General features: G+C 40.8%; 1 protein-coding gene across 3 annotated transcripts in view; it reads right to left on the bottom strand.

The window, feature by feature from the left end:
* TMTC4 (transmembrane O-mannosyltransferase targeting cadherins 4) overlaps positions 1-11,684 on the bottom strand; it is a 58,033-nt gene extending 46,349 nt beyond the window's left edge. For 2 of the 3 annotated variants that reach the window (XM_082058319.1, XM_082058320.1), the window contains exons 1-4: positions 11,595-11,684; positions 9,041-9,256; positions 4,071-4,186; positions 1,718-1,934 (exon numbers count right to left, since the gene is read on the bottom strand). In XM_082058319.1, coding sequence (XP_081914445.1) covers positions 1,718-1,934; positions 4,071-4,186; positions 9,041-9,202 — 495 coding nt within the window. In that variant the 5' untranslated portion in view covers positions 9,203-9,256; positions 11,595-11,684. Of the gene's footprint in view, positions 1-1,717; positions 1,935-4,070; positions 4,187-6,345; positions 6,509-9,040; positions 9,257-11,594 lie in introns of those variants that run through there. The other variant, XM_082058321.1, reaches the window with a different exon arrangement.
* Positions 11,685-17,061: the final 5,377 nt, after the last annotated feature.

Here is a 17,061-nt window from a genome sequence, read left to right as displayed (position 1 = left end):
GTGTAAATGATTAGAAGAGACACGGTATGTAAGAATGCTACTTCCTCTTCTGTCAGTGTTCGCCCAAAGCATATGCAAGCCTTCAAACCTCATACATGCAAGCAGACCATGTCATTTGTTATTTATTTGACATGAAAAGGGTCTTATTAACATTTGCTTGCTGATTTAAATAAATTTTTAGAGTCAAATGGAATGAAGAATATAATTATGGATATTGATAAAGGAGTCAATAGTAAGCCTACTACAAAGTTAAGACTCAAGTAAGATTTCTCTTTATACATCAGACCATCAAAAGAAAGCACTGAAGACTTTTTCTGCTTTTCACTTTGACATCTAGAACTGGTTTTGGAGAACAAATACCAGGGGCCCTTTTGACACTAGCACAATGTGCTATTCTGCAGGCAAGCAAACACCGGAGAATGATTGGCAGGATGTTTTAGCCACACTGTCAAGGTGCCAAATTGCTAACACATAACTTTTCACCACCTGTAGGTTTCCAATACATGCAGCGTCCCCAGTCACCTAAGAGGTATAGCTTTCCATAACCTCTTCCCCATCAATCATGTGCAAAGCAAATAAAAAAGCCCAAACCATGGCATATTGCGAATAAATGAAAAATCAGTGCCATGTATATAGAGTAAGATGCAGTGAGGATTCAAGGTTCATTACTAGCACAAAGATCAAATTTGAAGTTAGTACTGTTTCAGTAGCTCAGTCCTTCCAAGCTCTGAAAAAAATGATTCCTGCATTGTGATTTATTTTATATTTCATTTATTAATTACTAAAAGATGAATCAATCTGGGACCACAAACAGCAAGCACACCAGCATAAGGCCATACGATTTTCTTAGCTGTGAGAGAAAAAGAGCTTTTTAAGAAAACCACCTCCTCTTCACTAGAATTTCCACACAAGGACTTTGACTTTTGGTCAGGTATTTTAATTGGTTGCTACGCGTGTGCCATGTTTCTATTCTGCATCTTTACAGTTTCAGCTTCCAACCACTGTTATGCTTTTGTCTGCACTATTAAAGGGACCACTACTATCAAATTTGTGTTCCCCATGTACATAATTACAGACTGTGATAAAAAAATCCTTTAATCTTCTCCTTCATATTAAAAATATAAACCAGTGGAGTTTGATCTCTCATGACAAAGGATGATTTCCAGTCCTTTAATCATTTTCATGGCTCTTTTAAGCCCTCTGCATTTTTCCCAGTGTCCCCCTTGTAGCACGGGTTCAAAACTGGATGCAGTATTCTAACACAATCACATGCAGAGTTCATAAAATGCCACGCCCCAATTTTCCATCTCCTTGTTGTTTTTTTTTTTTAATCAAAGAAAGTGAAAATAAAAACTGGTCATGCATTTGCACTCAGTTTATCTTCCATTCTCCTCGGCTGCTCATGAGCTAATGTTTCTGGTAATTAATTCTTAATCCAGTAATTAGGGAAATTCTGTAGGTTAGGGCTATTCTTCTTCAGTTATTGTACTTAAATGATTCAATTTATCTTCCCTAATAAGGTCCAACCCTGTGGAATTACAAGCTTTTGGACGTACTAACCATAATATTTGATTGTTCTCCTAAGACATGTGCCAAGAGAAGTGTTATGAATATATAAAAGCAATGTGTAGACTACAAGGCTATGTCAGAACTAATTAGTCAAGGTGGGTGATAACTTCTACGAGATAAATCATTGGAGCTACTTTTCAGTACTTACACATTCGGTGTGCACTGGATGTGCAGCAAACAGCAAAGCAGCTAGAAGAGATGTCTTTGGAGCCAGGTTTAGCCTTCTTCCTTTATTAGTGAATTGCAGTCCACCCAATAAAATCGAGAACACATCAACCATCAGCACTGAGATAGTACAATGCAGTATTATATTGATGACATGGAAACCAACTGGGTAGAAGCCTCCAGCAAAAAGGTAATTAATTCTATATAGAAACAAAAATATTAAGGCTAGAAATTACATCAGTAGTTTGAGATATGCAACCAGAAAACCTAAACAAATCTATAGCAAGATATTAGACACACACACAAAACCAAACAAAATCCACCCACCCACACAAACACACCAAACCAAAAACAAACAAAAAAAGGCTGGGAAATATCAGCAAACCCCAGCATGCATGGTATTGCCATCAGCACTTAACCACCACAGCAGCCTAGAAACAATGTCCTGATCTTTACTCAAAGGTATTCATATGGGATATCACATTCAGCATAATATTTATCCTCTCCAAAGACATATGTTAATGCTATTATTGTAATCATACCTGTGGCTAGTTAGAACTGACTCTTAATCAGCAATATAATTTCAATGTTGGAAAGCAGGAGTGTCCCATGGATAAACAACCCAACCTACAGGGGGAATATCCTTGGGCTTAAGAGAAACTATGTCCCAAAACAACCTGAAGAAATAATTTTAATTAAATCCACACAGTGAGGAAACTAATATGCACTGAGACTATGATTTCCACTAACATTCTAGCTGAAAAACATCCTAGCACTTGGACAGACAACATGGAAACCATTTGGGTACAATCCAGTATCAATCCAGAAGGAAGTCAGTTAGCACATCTTAGTAACAATTTGTGAGACTGGTTAGAGAGAAGTTTCATTCAAGTATTGGAACCAGAACAAAATGTAAGTAAAAACTCAATATAAAACACTTTTCAAGATAGGAACTCTGTGGTAAAACGGAGAGGGAGAAGAAAAGGCAAAAACATCTTGTTATCATCTGTATACTTCTATCAGTAAGTGAGATACACAGAAACCTAGTTTGAATAGGGAATTTTATACAGTTAATCTGGTCAGCCTGCATCTGGCTTAAGTGAAATCTATTTAAAAAGCCTAACCTATTATAAAAGTGATACACATAAAAGTCAGAGCTCAGGGAAATTAAGAAAACCAATCTCTTACTTGTGAAAATGGCATTTTATGGACCATTTCCACATGCTCATCTATATTTTCAGATATAGTAATGACTGTATCCCACTTTGCTCTTTAAACTAACCAAGATGTTACTACAGATGGAATATACCACAGAGACCTTGAGAAGAAAGGAAAGCATGTGCTGTGTAATGCACTGAAAGCTTTAATAGGTTTAAGACTCTGACACATTCTATTCAGTTGCATATTTTCCTTGAAGAAAATGTGAAGAAACCCCAACCGACAGTGAAAGCCACAGTGCTAAGTATTTAAAACATTGACAGTGCATTTAAGAGTCCAAGTTTTTGCTTAAATATGAGGACTAAGAGTGGGGGTACTTCTTCCACTATTGCCTAGTTCCTGGCTTAGACTGGAAACAACTGCAGAATCAGTGCCAGTTCCTCATCCACAACACTGAGTTGCATGGGGAAATTAAAGAAGCTTAAGACCAAGTTTTCAAACACTCTCGGCATTACTGTGCCAAATTCCTGCATGGTCTACTGCTAGCTCAAATTTTTGTGCAAAAAACATGAGCTAAGTATCTCCAGAAGTAATCCTCATAAACCTTTAGTTATTTGAGAAAACCAGCAAGTTATATATACAAGCGAGACACCTCAGTAGGATTCTCACAGGAACACTCAAAGTTAGAATATCAGGGGGGAAGAGGTGGGAAGACTATTCAGTGACCTAGTGGCAAAAGGCCACAGTAGATTGGTGCTATTTATAAAAAAATCATTTGACAGGTCACTAGGAAAGCAGAGAAGAGGAACTACAATAGTAGTATAAGTGGCAGCATGGCTAAGTGAAGGGAACGTACACCTCCTAGTTCTTTGATGATGTGACCTACATACTGAACCATACTGCCCCTAGTACCAACGTATGTAAGAGCATAAGATGTAATCTCCGTAAGGTAGCTGAAATACCGAATGTCAAAATAAGGTATACTTTGGGAAAGAAACAATTTGAAAATTAAAACTCAATTGGAGATTAAGGTAGTGAACAGGAAAATCATATTCAGGAAAGGTATCCAACTACACTCCAGATACTTTGTTTCTCCTTTTCTGTTGCCTCCTCCCTATAATCAATTGAGCCAATATGTGCTAAAAAAATTCAGACCTTGAGTAAAAAGGAAGTCTCACCTGAAAGTTAGGACAGTTAGTGGTCGATATGATTTATGACTGGTATTGCTGCTGAGTTTGCTACCCCAAAAGTCATGATGCCACAGGTCACCAAGTGGGGTTTCTGCCCTGAGGTCCTAAAAGAAAACATGATAAATTATTAGATTCTTAACATTTCTGTTTTGTTCTTAGAAGCTAAAACACAAAAGTTCTAACTAGTACAAGCTCACACTAACATAGACATAGCAGGTGTTTTGTTGGCTCCCTACTGACATTTGACAAGGTACCCAAGTTTGCAATGAAGGTCACATCTTGGATGCCTGTCATCATAAAGGCCAGGATGCTTGGATTCTGTAAGCAGGCAAAGCTACATGAAACTTTGTACAACTGTAAGTATTCACATCCATTGATAATCTGGTTAATAGCTGAGAAATGAAACACATTAAAAAAAACCTTTACCTTATAGTTTTGTAAAAAGCCTTTGATGTTAGGTCTAGGTTATCTTGGAAAGGAGGCCAACTACAAACTGCTGCAAACAACTATTTTTCTATCAGTGTCAGTAGCACAACTACTAATGAAAGCATGAAAGCAAAGAGACCAAAGACAGAAAACAACAATTAGCTCTTTTTGAAGCCTTAGTTCACATAGGACACTATTCAAATAGCTTTTTAAAAAAAATTGTTAATACATGAAACAAAAAATCAAAATCTCTATATACTGCTCTAAAAGATCAATAGCAGAAGACAGAAAGTAATTAATTTTTTTAATTTGTGGTGGGCTAGGGGACTACTAAAAAACCACTGCAAAGTAAAAGTCTACTCTTTCCTTTTATCTTTAAGCCATGTTGATAATGGAAAAAATCCAGACATCCTAGACTATTGAATGGAAAACATATGCTTGGGAGGGAAAAAAATAAGGAAGCCACCTTTTTGAAGAAATTGACCTTGGTAACATCCAGCTCAGTCTTCTGTGAGGACATGCTGGGAAGCTCAAACTAACATGTTCATCTTCTACTTGGCCCTCTTCTCCTGCTTCCCTGGGGCAATTAAATATCAATTTATGCTACAACAAATATGCAGGTTAAGTACACTTAAGACAGAACCTAAAAACAAAACTGTACTAGTGATGAATAGCTTTCATATGAGTGCTGGTATCACACCTGCAGTCAACCACAGGTTACTCTACCCTTGCTTTCTGCCCTGAATTTGTTCAAGAGACCCACAAACTAAAACAGATTAACAAGCCAATACAAACACAACTAAGCAGACAAACCAGGCTGCTAAAACCGTGAAAGGTCTTAAAAAGCCTGGTGACCTTTGTCTTACTACTCTTACATCTCAATATACTTACAAAATTCCCAGATCACAATTCCTTTGGTTTACTAACTCCAGTTCCTCTCAAACGCTGCTACCATCTCACTTGCCTCTGCAATATCTTGAGCACCTCCTTTGGTTTCCAGTACCTTCCACCTCATCCTTAGCTGACACTGGTGGCCTGCCAACAAGGCAGGAGAGAATACATACCACTGCTAGTCCCAAGGTACAGCCAATGTCTGGATCACACTCATTGCCTGCTTCTAAACTGAACTTAAAACAATCCCGTTTTCCTTGCATTTCTCTTGACATATTCTGACTTCCATCTATCCAAAAATCAAGGATGAGATTTATTTCTATCACTTGATCAAGTTTGGCCAATATTAGGCAACATGGTAAAAAAAAAAGAAGCAAGTAGAAGTGGGCTAAAAATCCTAGCACACTGTCAAATGAAGTGAAGCACTCTCTAATAGCCTAGTAATCAATACACAGAAAAGAGAGAAGGGCTAACACTGTAGTCTTTGAAAGTTCTACATTGCAGCTGTAAATTAAGGCATTCTCAGGGAAAATCTTAAGAAATCCAGACTCACAGAGGATCCTATTGGGCTTAAGAATTACAGAGGTGCAAAGTTCCTTTACTCTCTCACCAATGTTTCTACTGCCTAACAATAGCTACAAATTTCTTTCTTCTCCCAGGACTGCAATTTTAAATTCCTGTTCTGTTCCCCACTGGTACACACAAAGCCTAAAGGTCACAATTTGACTCTCAGAGCAGGAGTGCGCTCAGCCAGCAGCCCACTACATCAATCAATATGGCCTGCTTTTCCAGGGGCAAGTTGTGACTGGGTTGTATACCAACACCTATTGAAGTCTTTACACTCTGCAGATAGTTTTCCGAACCAACAGCACAGCTCCTTATGTACATTTGCCAAAGAAAGGGGCTATGAGAGACTTTTTTTAGTATTAAAATTTTTAAAGTATGCCTTCTGTGTCACTGATGGTCTTCAATAACTTGAGACGGGAGATATATTTGAGATGTGCAAGGCTAGATTTCCCTTTCCTGTAGAATCAGTCTTCTTTTGTCTTCCACAGGAAGAATGCCGGAAAAGCTGAATACATGGAATTACTTAGTGATGAGATTACACTTCCATATGACCTAGAAATCTTCAGTCATGTGTCTTGCTTTTGTATCCAAGTTCTGTGAGAGAAAGTAATTTACATTAATTTTCCCACTCGGTGGACTTACCCTAAAATAGGAATGGTTTGCTCTAAGAGACACAGCTGTTTAAAAGTTAAGTATGATTTTCTCTATAAGAACTGAAAGTAGATACCAAAGAATCTCTAAATATTTGATTAGCAGCAGTTTACAGGCAGAAGAGTTCAATACTTGAAGAAAGGTCAGTTTTTCTGTATAAAGGTTTATGGAAATGATGCATTATGTCTGAAGCTCCTCCTAATCCAATTGTTTGTCTTGCCAGGCCAGTAAATAAAGACAAAAGTAACTGCTGTGTACCTGTTAAAATGCTCCTAAAAATGACAAGAAAGCATCTGGAAAACAGCCTTGAACCAAAATAAAACCTAATAATAGAATGTTCCATGATGTGGTAGGCATAGGGGTCAACTAACAGTGTATCTTTCACTAAAAAAAATAATTGAAAGATTGGGGTGGTGGTGAGAGCTAGGAAATTAACAAGAAGATCACTGTGTGGCACCCAAGAAAATAGTAGTACAGTGATTAAACTGGTAAACTCATTATCTCTGCATTTTTCTCGTGGATTTTGTATTTCCATATACTCATATGACCCCTGTGTTAAAAATGATACTGTCACAAAAATCTCATTTAATTTCTAGGGAATAATAGAGGATTTTGATGCAAAAAATAGAATAAGCCTCACAGTTTTTCAAACATACAGACTAGGTATAAATTAATCTATTTAAGCAGTTGGTTGAATTTCTCAGTATCGCCAACAGCTATAATCCTGTTGCAGGTTGTTGTGTTGCATAGATAAGCTGAAGCATTTTGAAAGTAAAAACCAAAAGAAATGTATAAAGATTAGAAGTGTAGAAATTGCACATATGCAAAAAAAAAAAAAAAAAAAGCCTTGTTTCAATGTTTCAGTGTTTCAATGCTTGTTCTTTCAGGAAGTTAAAATATTATAATTGCACCCCAAATAAAACTTTGCAGAATGAAATATTGCCAGGAGCTGTGTAATTTAAAATATAATGCTTCTTAAAAAATAACAAATAAATCGCTGTAGGTTCTTAATTTGTTTCTAGTATTCTCTCAGAAGCTTTGAGATTTATTTCCAATTTGTCAGCTGTATTTTCCCCCATATATTTATAACTCAAGGTATGATGACTTACACAATATAAATTTGCCTAAGGAAACACTAATTCTGTGGGATTCTAAAAGCCACATTGTGGTAAGTTGCCTCTAAATCTTGTGCAATGCAAAAAAAAGTGAGTTGTGTTCTTCTAGCAGTGTGAGTCTCTAGATTATTGTCCCTGTACCCCCATGGCTTCAGGAAAACAGAAGCAACAGATGTGGGTGATTCTTTTTACTCTGTGTTTCTCTTTCCAAACATTTAACAAGTACCTTCCAGAAAAGCGTAAGAGCTGCTGAGTAACACCAAGACTCACCCATGAGCACAGGCTCACTAACTTCTACATGTAAATCTATGAAGTGTCTCAGCAAGTGCAGACACTCAACTCCTCAAAGTCAGAAGAATTTCAGCTAGTTTGAGTCACATGTTAATTTCTAAGTATTTCAAGGACTGTTCACTGCATGTATGATCCATTTTAAAATACAGCACAATACCCTGCCTCTATTTGAAAAAAATACATTAGTCACAGAAATAATCAGTGGGAAAGGAACAGAGGAAAAGGACGCTTTCCTTGCTTCTGTTAACATTTTCATAGCATAAACCATAGCTGGAGAACCCCTGCACTCTACAATCGCTTAGTGATGCATTATGTGCCTTGCAACCAGAGGTAAGTTTATTCATCTGTCACCCTGAGAATATAATGAAAACATCTCTTATTAAAATCAGTGGGTATTAGAAACATCTACTGCATACTCTCACTGACTTGGAAATGAGCATAAAATTAGATCTATAGGCAGTTTTGATGTACAGGTATCCTGCGAATGAGCGTTACTAAACATCACATCCAAATTTGCTGCAACTCTAGATAATGCTTTCCTAGATGACAAGCAGACAAAATCCACTTGACATGACAAAAAGAGCTCCCTTCTCCTTGATCAGACATCAACACTTGTTAAGCAGAGCACCTCAGTTGCAAAAGAACGAAAGGGGACACATTCTGAAGAAAAAAACCCAACCTGTTTAATTTTTTTCACTCTTTTGTTTATGCATTAGAACCCAAGTCATGTTATTAAAATAGCTTTAGGAATAAGATTTTGTTAAGCATGCTTATGCTTCTAGCTTTTCGGTAGAACACTGCTGTACAGCTTGTTTGTTGACCTTAAATAAGGCTTACTTTAAAAAAAAAACAAACAATAAAACAAAACAGAGAAGTTAAAAAAAATAATAATAATATCAGAAGGAAGCTCTTTACTAGGATGAATATTTTGGGCCTACTAAGATCAAATGTTCTCATGATTTCTTGTCCTATGACCATTTCTGTCAAAGTACATGGAGGGAAAGAAGAGAGACAAACCTTATTATTGATGATGGCTTCAGAATCATCAAAGACAAAATCTCCATCATAGCTGTTTGCAAAACAGAGGAAGGAAATTAACGCCACAACCATTTTAGCCCAGTATGATGGAAGGAGCAACCATGATATGTCATGGTCCAGATTAGGTTCTGTTTGTGCCATTCTGTGAAGTGCTTGTTCCAAGTTGGGAGCTTCAGCATTATGTTGGTTGCAAATCTGAAAGAAATACATACAAATACACAGTTATAGTTGCATTTCACTTAAAAAAGAATTTTAAAATGGAGAATCAGCTTGGGAGACAAGAATGAAGTTTCATGCAACCTAACTAATTCACTCTCACTGTGTTTCATAATTACTGGAACATATCTAAACATAATTTTTTACTTCAGATGTGGAAGAACAGCACAGTTGCTCATGGTCAGAGCAAAGAGATAAAGCAAAAAAAAAATTAGACTTTAAGTTAAAGCTTTGGCACAGGTAAGTTCTAAAACCTTGAGCAAATCAGTTTTTCTCTTTCTTACTATTCTTTTCAAGTATAACAGGCACATCACAGGAACTGTGACACATATATAAAGTTCTTAAGAGAGTGACGAGCACTAGAATTTCCTTCTGAGTGTGAAAAACAAATATCAATAGCAAAAAGAGCTCAGCTCTTTCCTGTTAATCAGATTAAAGGACCTAGTCTTACACATAGCCCACAGGGAATTCATACAAACATCACAGGTAAACATATACTAACAGCAGTTAATGGACTAGGCCTGAAATCTCAACAATTCAAACAATGAGAAAAGATACATACAACTAAGATCCAAGTAGTGTACACTAGATCACTCTGCACCCCACAAGCACAGTACAGGCTAAATTCCACTCCTGTATTCATGGGCTTATGAGGTTGTTGAGGGAGTTGAAAAAGACCACACAACCCAGCAGCGCTGAGTGATAGATCAGTGTGAAGATACTGAGGCTGGAGGTTTAACCATGAGCCACCTTTACTTGGAAGGGTCTCTTCTGATGCTCCAAAGCCAGCCCCCTGCCTGGAGAGCTACTCTGCCTCTGTGGTACTCTGACAGTGTTGTTGAATGGTCTTATTATCAAGTGCTGCTATAAATGGCATGGGGAGGAGGTTACAGACAGAAAACTATAGTAAAAGCAGGGCAGAATAGAAAGTTTTTATGTGTAAGCCCCAAGAATCATAGGCACATACAGATGCCCAGCTTCACACTTTCTTATTTATTGGCTTTTTAAATCATTGCATGTAATGTCTTCATACAATCTAGGAAAAAGCTATAGTCGTTCTGCTTCTTGAACAGACTGCTGAACAGAGCTGCTAAGGCAACTGCTTTGTAGCTCTCTGTTTGCAATGCTGAATTCCAGTCTCCACATATTCCCTATCTCTGTACACACACATGCACACGGACAGACAGCACTCCCTGTCACACCGGTGCCCCTTCTCTTTTGGGGGATTATATAACAGTGCTCCCAAATTCAGATAAAGTCGGTAACATCGAGCTGTGCAACCTCAGAATGATGCTCCTTAGGAGAGCAAAGCAGATCAGCCACTTGAAGAGCAAAACCTTTTTTTCAAAGCAACTCACTTTTGTGCTTTCAGTTTGACAAAACCAAAAACTAAAAGCAAGGCTGTTAGTCAGATGGAAGTGTATTGCATTGCTCGTAACAGCCCAGATACAGCATCAGTGCCCGCTATTCAAAATTCTTTTTGCCCAGAAAGTTTCTCCCATTACACTTGTTCTATTTCTCTGATACGCATCTGCCGGCAGCCCTTCCCTTGCGGTGCTGGAGAGCAGGCCAGGCCGGTGGAGGGTCCCTTACCCGGGCATCACGTTAACCACCGAGCCGGTCCGAGCACCCACGACGGTCCGCGACGCCCCCGCGGCCCCTCTGAGCGGCGGCCCCAAGGGCTCTCCCGGTGCCGAGCGGCTGACACGGTGCCAAGCGGCGGCAGGGAGGGCGCCACCTCACCGCCACCGCCCTCCCCAGGGACAGAAGAGCCCGAGACGACCCCTCGGAGAGCACCCCCGCCCCCGGCCGACCCCCTGCGGACACCCCCGGGGCGGGGGTGGGGGGGGCACGGCTCCGGCGCCATGGGTCCCGCCGGAGAGAACCGGCGCCACGGGGAGGCTTGTCCCCGTCCCCCTGTCCGACCCTGCGGCGAGCACCGAGGGTCACAAGGGCTGTGCGCGGATCGCCGCAAACTTGAGGGCGTCCCGCACGCCCGGTTCCGGGGAAGGAGCCCGCCCGGCAGGGCAGCGGCGGGCGGGCAGAGAGGGAAGGAGGGAGGGAGGCAGGGACGAGGCTGCGGGGCGGGCAAAGCGAGCCCCACCAGGAGTTTCGCAGCGGCCCTGCCCCACTTGCGGCTGCTCTTTTGTCCTGGCGGCAGCGCCGGCCCCGCCGAGTAGGGCATCACGCCCCGTCCCGTCCCTCAGTCCCACCCGCTCCCCCCGGTCCGTCCGGGCCGGTTCCGTCAGCGCTCCCGGCAGCGAACGCGGCCAGGGCAAGTCCCCACCGCGCCCGGCGCAGCCCTGCCCGGCGTCACCTGTGAGGAGAAGGAGCCCGTGCGGCATCTCCCACCCGGGTGCGAAACTCTCCCGCCCGGCGAGCGCCCAGCCGAGCGGCCGAAGTGGGAGGGGCCACGGCGGCTTCGCCTCCGAGAAACATTCTCAGAGCTCATTGGCTGCTCGCCGTCCCACCCCTCCTTCTCCCCGCCCACCCGGGGCAGCTCCGCGCGCCCATTGGTGGCGGTGGCGGTGACGCGCGGCAGGCCGGGCCGAGGAAGCGGAGCGAGAAGATCACTTGCGGTAGCAGTGGGGCTGGTGCGAGTCGTGCCCCTCCACCCCGAAGTCAGCGCCCCGACGCCTCGCACAAAGCTGGGTCCCGCCTGCACCCTGTTCCCAGGGTGCTCCCGCCCGCTGGCGGGTGGGCCCTGCCCCTGCGTGGCGGCCGTCGTCCCGCGCACCTGGCCGGCCGCGGGGGGAGAGGGGCGGGGTCGGCTCGCCCTGCCCTCTCGCGCCGCCGCGACCGTTGGCTTGACCGTTAACGGCGGGTGAGCCGGGGCGGGCTGGGGGCCTGCTTGGCCCCGGGCAGCGAGCGAGCCCGTGCTCCGAGCCCCCGCTCCGCCCTCAGCGGCGAGGCTCCCGCCGCGACGGGCTTACGCGAACCGAGAATCCCCTCGAAGAAAACATGCTACAAAGGCGGGGGGGGATGGTGCTCGCTGCCTTGAGTGGGCGCTGTGGGCGCCGCGGGCTGCCTGGCGGGGTGAGCTCTCGGGCACCTCAGCAGAGCGCCTTCCTGATACCCGCTCTTGTCTTTCTTCTGAGGTCCTGGTCCTGCCGAGCTTTTGCAGAACCCATACCATGAGGAAGGAATAAAAAGGCTCTATCAAGCGTACTTTATTCGTGCGCTTCATCGTTGCGGTTTTCTTGTAAGAAAGTGTGATTAAATGCTGAACTGTACCACCAAATGTTCGGCAGAAGCTTCCCTAAAAACAATAAAGTCTTGATATACTGAAATTGGATGAGAAATACTGGCTGTGGGCCAGGCAGAGACATATAATTTGGAGTGAGATTTTTGAAGATGTTTGCATTATCAAGTGTCAAATTAACAAGGTTATTTTATAGCTCCCTTGAGGCTTTAACTCTCCAGTGGAAATGCTACTTTGGGAGAGCTTTACTGGTGGCCACCTGTAATTGTCTGCTTGACACCTGCTTTGAAACATCTGCTGCTAGGACGTGGGCAGCTCAGCTGCTTGTGAGGCAGCAGCTGAACCAGCACAATTTCCAGGCTGGTATATTATTCAAGTATATGTGAAGCTCCTGCTTTTAAGGTGGTAGTCTTGTAACTTGAGCCTGTTCAACAGCTACCACAGAGCATCTGAGGTGATTCTGGATTGGGAAGTGGTAGAAAGCTGGTGACCAGCTGTCACCAAACACGTAAAGGTCTGTTCACCGATCAGAAACTTCTGGTCCCTTTGTTATGAGAGCTAAAATAAATACATAAAGACCATGACATGCAAAGCAGTAAATTGTGCCTTGTATTCATGAAATGGCAGATGTGAAACATGTCTTTTTGACTTTTTGGTCAGACTGCCTCACAAATGCAAGATAAAATGTGAGATAATCTCTAACAGCATGCTTTCTAGGTTTTCTGCTCCTAAAATCCAAAGCGTTGAGATTTGTATCACTTCTTAAAAATGGCTGGTTTGCCACATTAATTAATGATGAGGAAGTACTGGTTGATGACTATCACATTTCCTTACTGTTTCAAATTACACTCCCCAAACTATCCCTAATATGTATTATGAAGTCAAATACTTGTCAGCTATCTTTCTGATCTTTCCAAATCCAACAGTCTTCCTGAGATCACAATATAGATATTTAAGTAATTTGTGTTTACTAATGGAAGGATCCCAACTCAGATCAGGGGCTCAATTTACAGAAAAAAAATCCCTAGTTAGGAAAAGCAGCCTATTATGTAATCTTCTGTCTTCTATAAATTCCAATGAAGTAAATGAAGTTTCAGCTCAAGCTTAAATTTGCACATATGTAAGAATTTTATTTAAGCATATGTAAATATATGTAAGGTTCTGTGAATCAAGGTTGAGATTTGCCTCACCGGACTAACTATGCCAATTGCCAGACTTAAACCAGTTGAATCACATTCACATCTCTAAGTTACATTTTGTTCTGCAGAGGGTTTGACTTTATCATATTTGCTGATGTATTTATTTCTATTAATGGCCTGTTCACATCAGATACTTGTCTTAGTAGGTCCTCTGCTGACATTTTTTACACATCTGCACATCCTTGATCTATGTTTTATAACTGGAATTTCATTTGTTCAGTGGAAGTCTGCTGATATCATCAGTTCTGGTCAAATATATATATATCCACACAGCCAGATGCACAGCTGCTATAAATCACCTCATCACCACTTGTGTCAATACAACTATAATGATTAACATTTCCTCACGAACTACACAACACATACAGAAGTCCCTCATTCCTTTTATTTTCCATTTTAAAATAAGCCTATTTCTTAGGTTTTTATTATTTTGCATTTTATAGTATAGCAGCTTTTACTATGACCTTCTGTTCTGTTTTAATTAATGTGAAGAACTGCAGAGCAAATACCTGTTCTGGAGAGTTCCCTTGTTCCCTCAAATATGATTCAAATCAGCTACAGTTGCATAATTTATCTCCAGTCTGCTTCTTTGGAGGGTTATTTTAGCACTTCAATTTAAAACAGTTCCTAAATACAACAGTATTTTTTTTTATTAATCTGCAATTTTGGGGAGGGTGTGTGTATGAAGTGGATATCTCCTTGTTCTGTAGTTTTCTCATCATGCTAAATTGATCTACCTAAGTGGCTATTGCATCCTTATTTTTAGCAGCCTGCCATTGCAGATCCGCACAAAAGGCCAATCTTTCTTTTGTAAGAAAGGAGCGTGCAAAAAGACATCATATTTCAAGGGATCAGCATCTGCGAGTGGTGCAGTGACTTTGCAGACAAGAGAATAAAATGTCAGGGAGTATGGTAATGAGGGATTCAACCAAAATGTTTCAGAAGCCGGAAAAGGCTATCAGTCTTCACTGTAGTTGTTTTTGAAACAGTTGCTTTTTCCGATGGCCTGGATTTTGCCATTATAAATGTGGGTGTAGCCACTGACCACAGCTGCTCATAACTTTAGGTAATCAGCTGGTCACTACTTGCATGATTGAGGCGTGCACAAGCGTTATATATGCAAATATTTGCATATATAATACGCTTATTTGCACCACTATTGTTAGTAGTACTTTGGCGGTCGCTTTCTTGTGTCCTGAGTATTTATTCTGCTATAAGGCATTTTAAGTAGCAGAATGTCTTAGGTAGCTTGTTTTGTATGTCGTGTTTTATACATGTGTGTGTATATGTACAGATGTATGTATGAAGACACAGGCAAACTCATATGCTTGTTGCAGTTGCCATCTTTATAAACTATAAATCATAAAAATGAAATACAAATGAAACAGAAGTTATACAAGAGAAGTGGAATTGATGGAGCCTTGTTTTCTGTTTTTGTTTGTTTGTTTGTTTCTCATTCCTACACCTCCTTGCTTTAGTAACTGCAGTCCCTCCCTATGACCCATGCAAGTTACCTTCATTAAGATCCCTCTATATTCCTCACTTCGCTTTTTGGCTCGCCACCTGTTCCAGAGTCACTTTATTCTGCTATGAGCAGAATATGATCATAGTTATGAGCATGTTCCCTGGAGAACGGCCTGCCCAGACTTCTCCTCTGGCCAGCCACCACCACGTGGAATGGATGAGAGCTGGATAACTCCCTAAAAGTGTCTTTAGGGTTGCTGTGATTTATACACCCATTATGATTTTTATGAAACGTGGAGAAACTGAACATGCTTGAGGCCCCTGTACTTTGATAACTCTGGACTAAGCGCAATGGAAGTTATTAGAAGAGGATTGACAGGCAGACCCCACAAACCTAATTTTCTTTAGAATTCAGGCTTCCAGTCAAGTGTTGGATCCTTCAGCCCTGCTGCTGTAGACATATCCTGGCTCACTGGTTGAGAACGAGCTGATCCGTTGAGGGCTTATTGCTCTGTATAATGTTTGGGGTAGATTTGAAGGATTATGGCTCACAGTATTAAGTTATGTTAAAGTATACATTTAATCACACACTCTCCTTCCCCCAGATAGGTAGCTAGCAAATATCTTTTAAAAATAGTAGTTAATTCTGGAAGTGAGAGTTATACTCTGCTATACAGGTGGTTGTGACGTGTGTTCTTGTCAATATAAAATGTTGTAGCAGGTCAGACACTTGTGAATAACAAAGATTCTACTGTTGTTGAACCGTAAGAATCCTCATCACTACTCTGCACTACAGTTCTTTAGACATAGTATAAGATACACTGTAGCTTCTATAGGAAAAATAAAGAACCATTTATCCATAATCAACCTAAGCCTTTCAGGGAAAGTACCCATGTAGTTATGCCAACTCATTAAAAGCTCAGCATTAAACCTGAATTACTTCACTCTGTGCAAGTGCCTATCTTTTGTTACATAGAGAAAATACAAAGTTTTAACTGTGATTAGTTTTTTCCCTCCACCTCTTCTTTGCCAGACACTGAAATGAAAATAACTATCTGTGCTTCACACAAAGAAGCAGAAGATAGAAAAGAAAGTTTAAATGGAAAATGGGACTCTTAAATAATTTTCAAAGGTACTCAAATTTCTTTCCTAAAATTATTTCAAGCTGTATGAGGAAAAGATTGGAGACTACATGTCAGAATGATTGCATGTGCTAACATTACATGATTTAAGAGTATTTCCAAGTTTTAAATTCTATTGTCCTAATCAAAAGGCTGCACAAGCATCTCTGCTGTCAGAATCAACTTGTGATTCATTACTTTTGTCCTCCAATTTAAAAGTTTTTTGTCTACACACACACACATACAAATATAAATAGGCACTTTTAAAGACTGCGGTCTTAAGGGCTAGTTGATTGCAACTTTATTGTACTACTATATAAGATTGTATTGCACAATACATTAGAAGATTAGGGAAGTTATATTCTACTGGAAAACCCAACAGCATCTAAAGTAGCTTCTCTTGAAAAGCATTTGCAACCATGGTCATAGAATCAGAAAAAATATTTGCCTTTCCTTGTATTACGTAATGTTAAGAAACTGAACTTTCATTTTGTGATCACATAGTCATTTGTCTAAGTGAAATATAAGTGCTGAATGTGGTAAGTCAGTTAGATGATGTAATTTTGTTCTGAGTAATATAAAATGATGATGTGAGGTACAAGAAACAATGAATTGGAGCCTGTACCTTTTTCTGTATAAAGGTTCCCTCTCCAGCTATTTTTGTGTTTTCAGCTACATGTCTAACCTTGTCTTTTATTCCATTTTCACAGACCTACTTACTTAACAACGGGTTCCATGAAATCCTGAAGTTCATCCAAATGTAAAGAACATCATGTCCAAGACCTATATTTAAAAAGT

The sequence above is a fragment of the Streptopelia decaocto genome (assembly GCF_964273445.1).
Source record: "Streptopelia decaocto genome assembly, chromosome: 1".
Taxonomy (NCBI): Eukaryota; Metazoa; Chordata; class Aves; order Columbiformes; family Columbidae; genus Streptopelia; species Streptopelia decaocto.
This window is presented reverse-complemented; position numbering and strand designations above follow the sequence as displayed.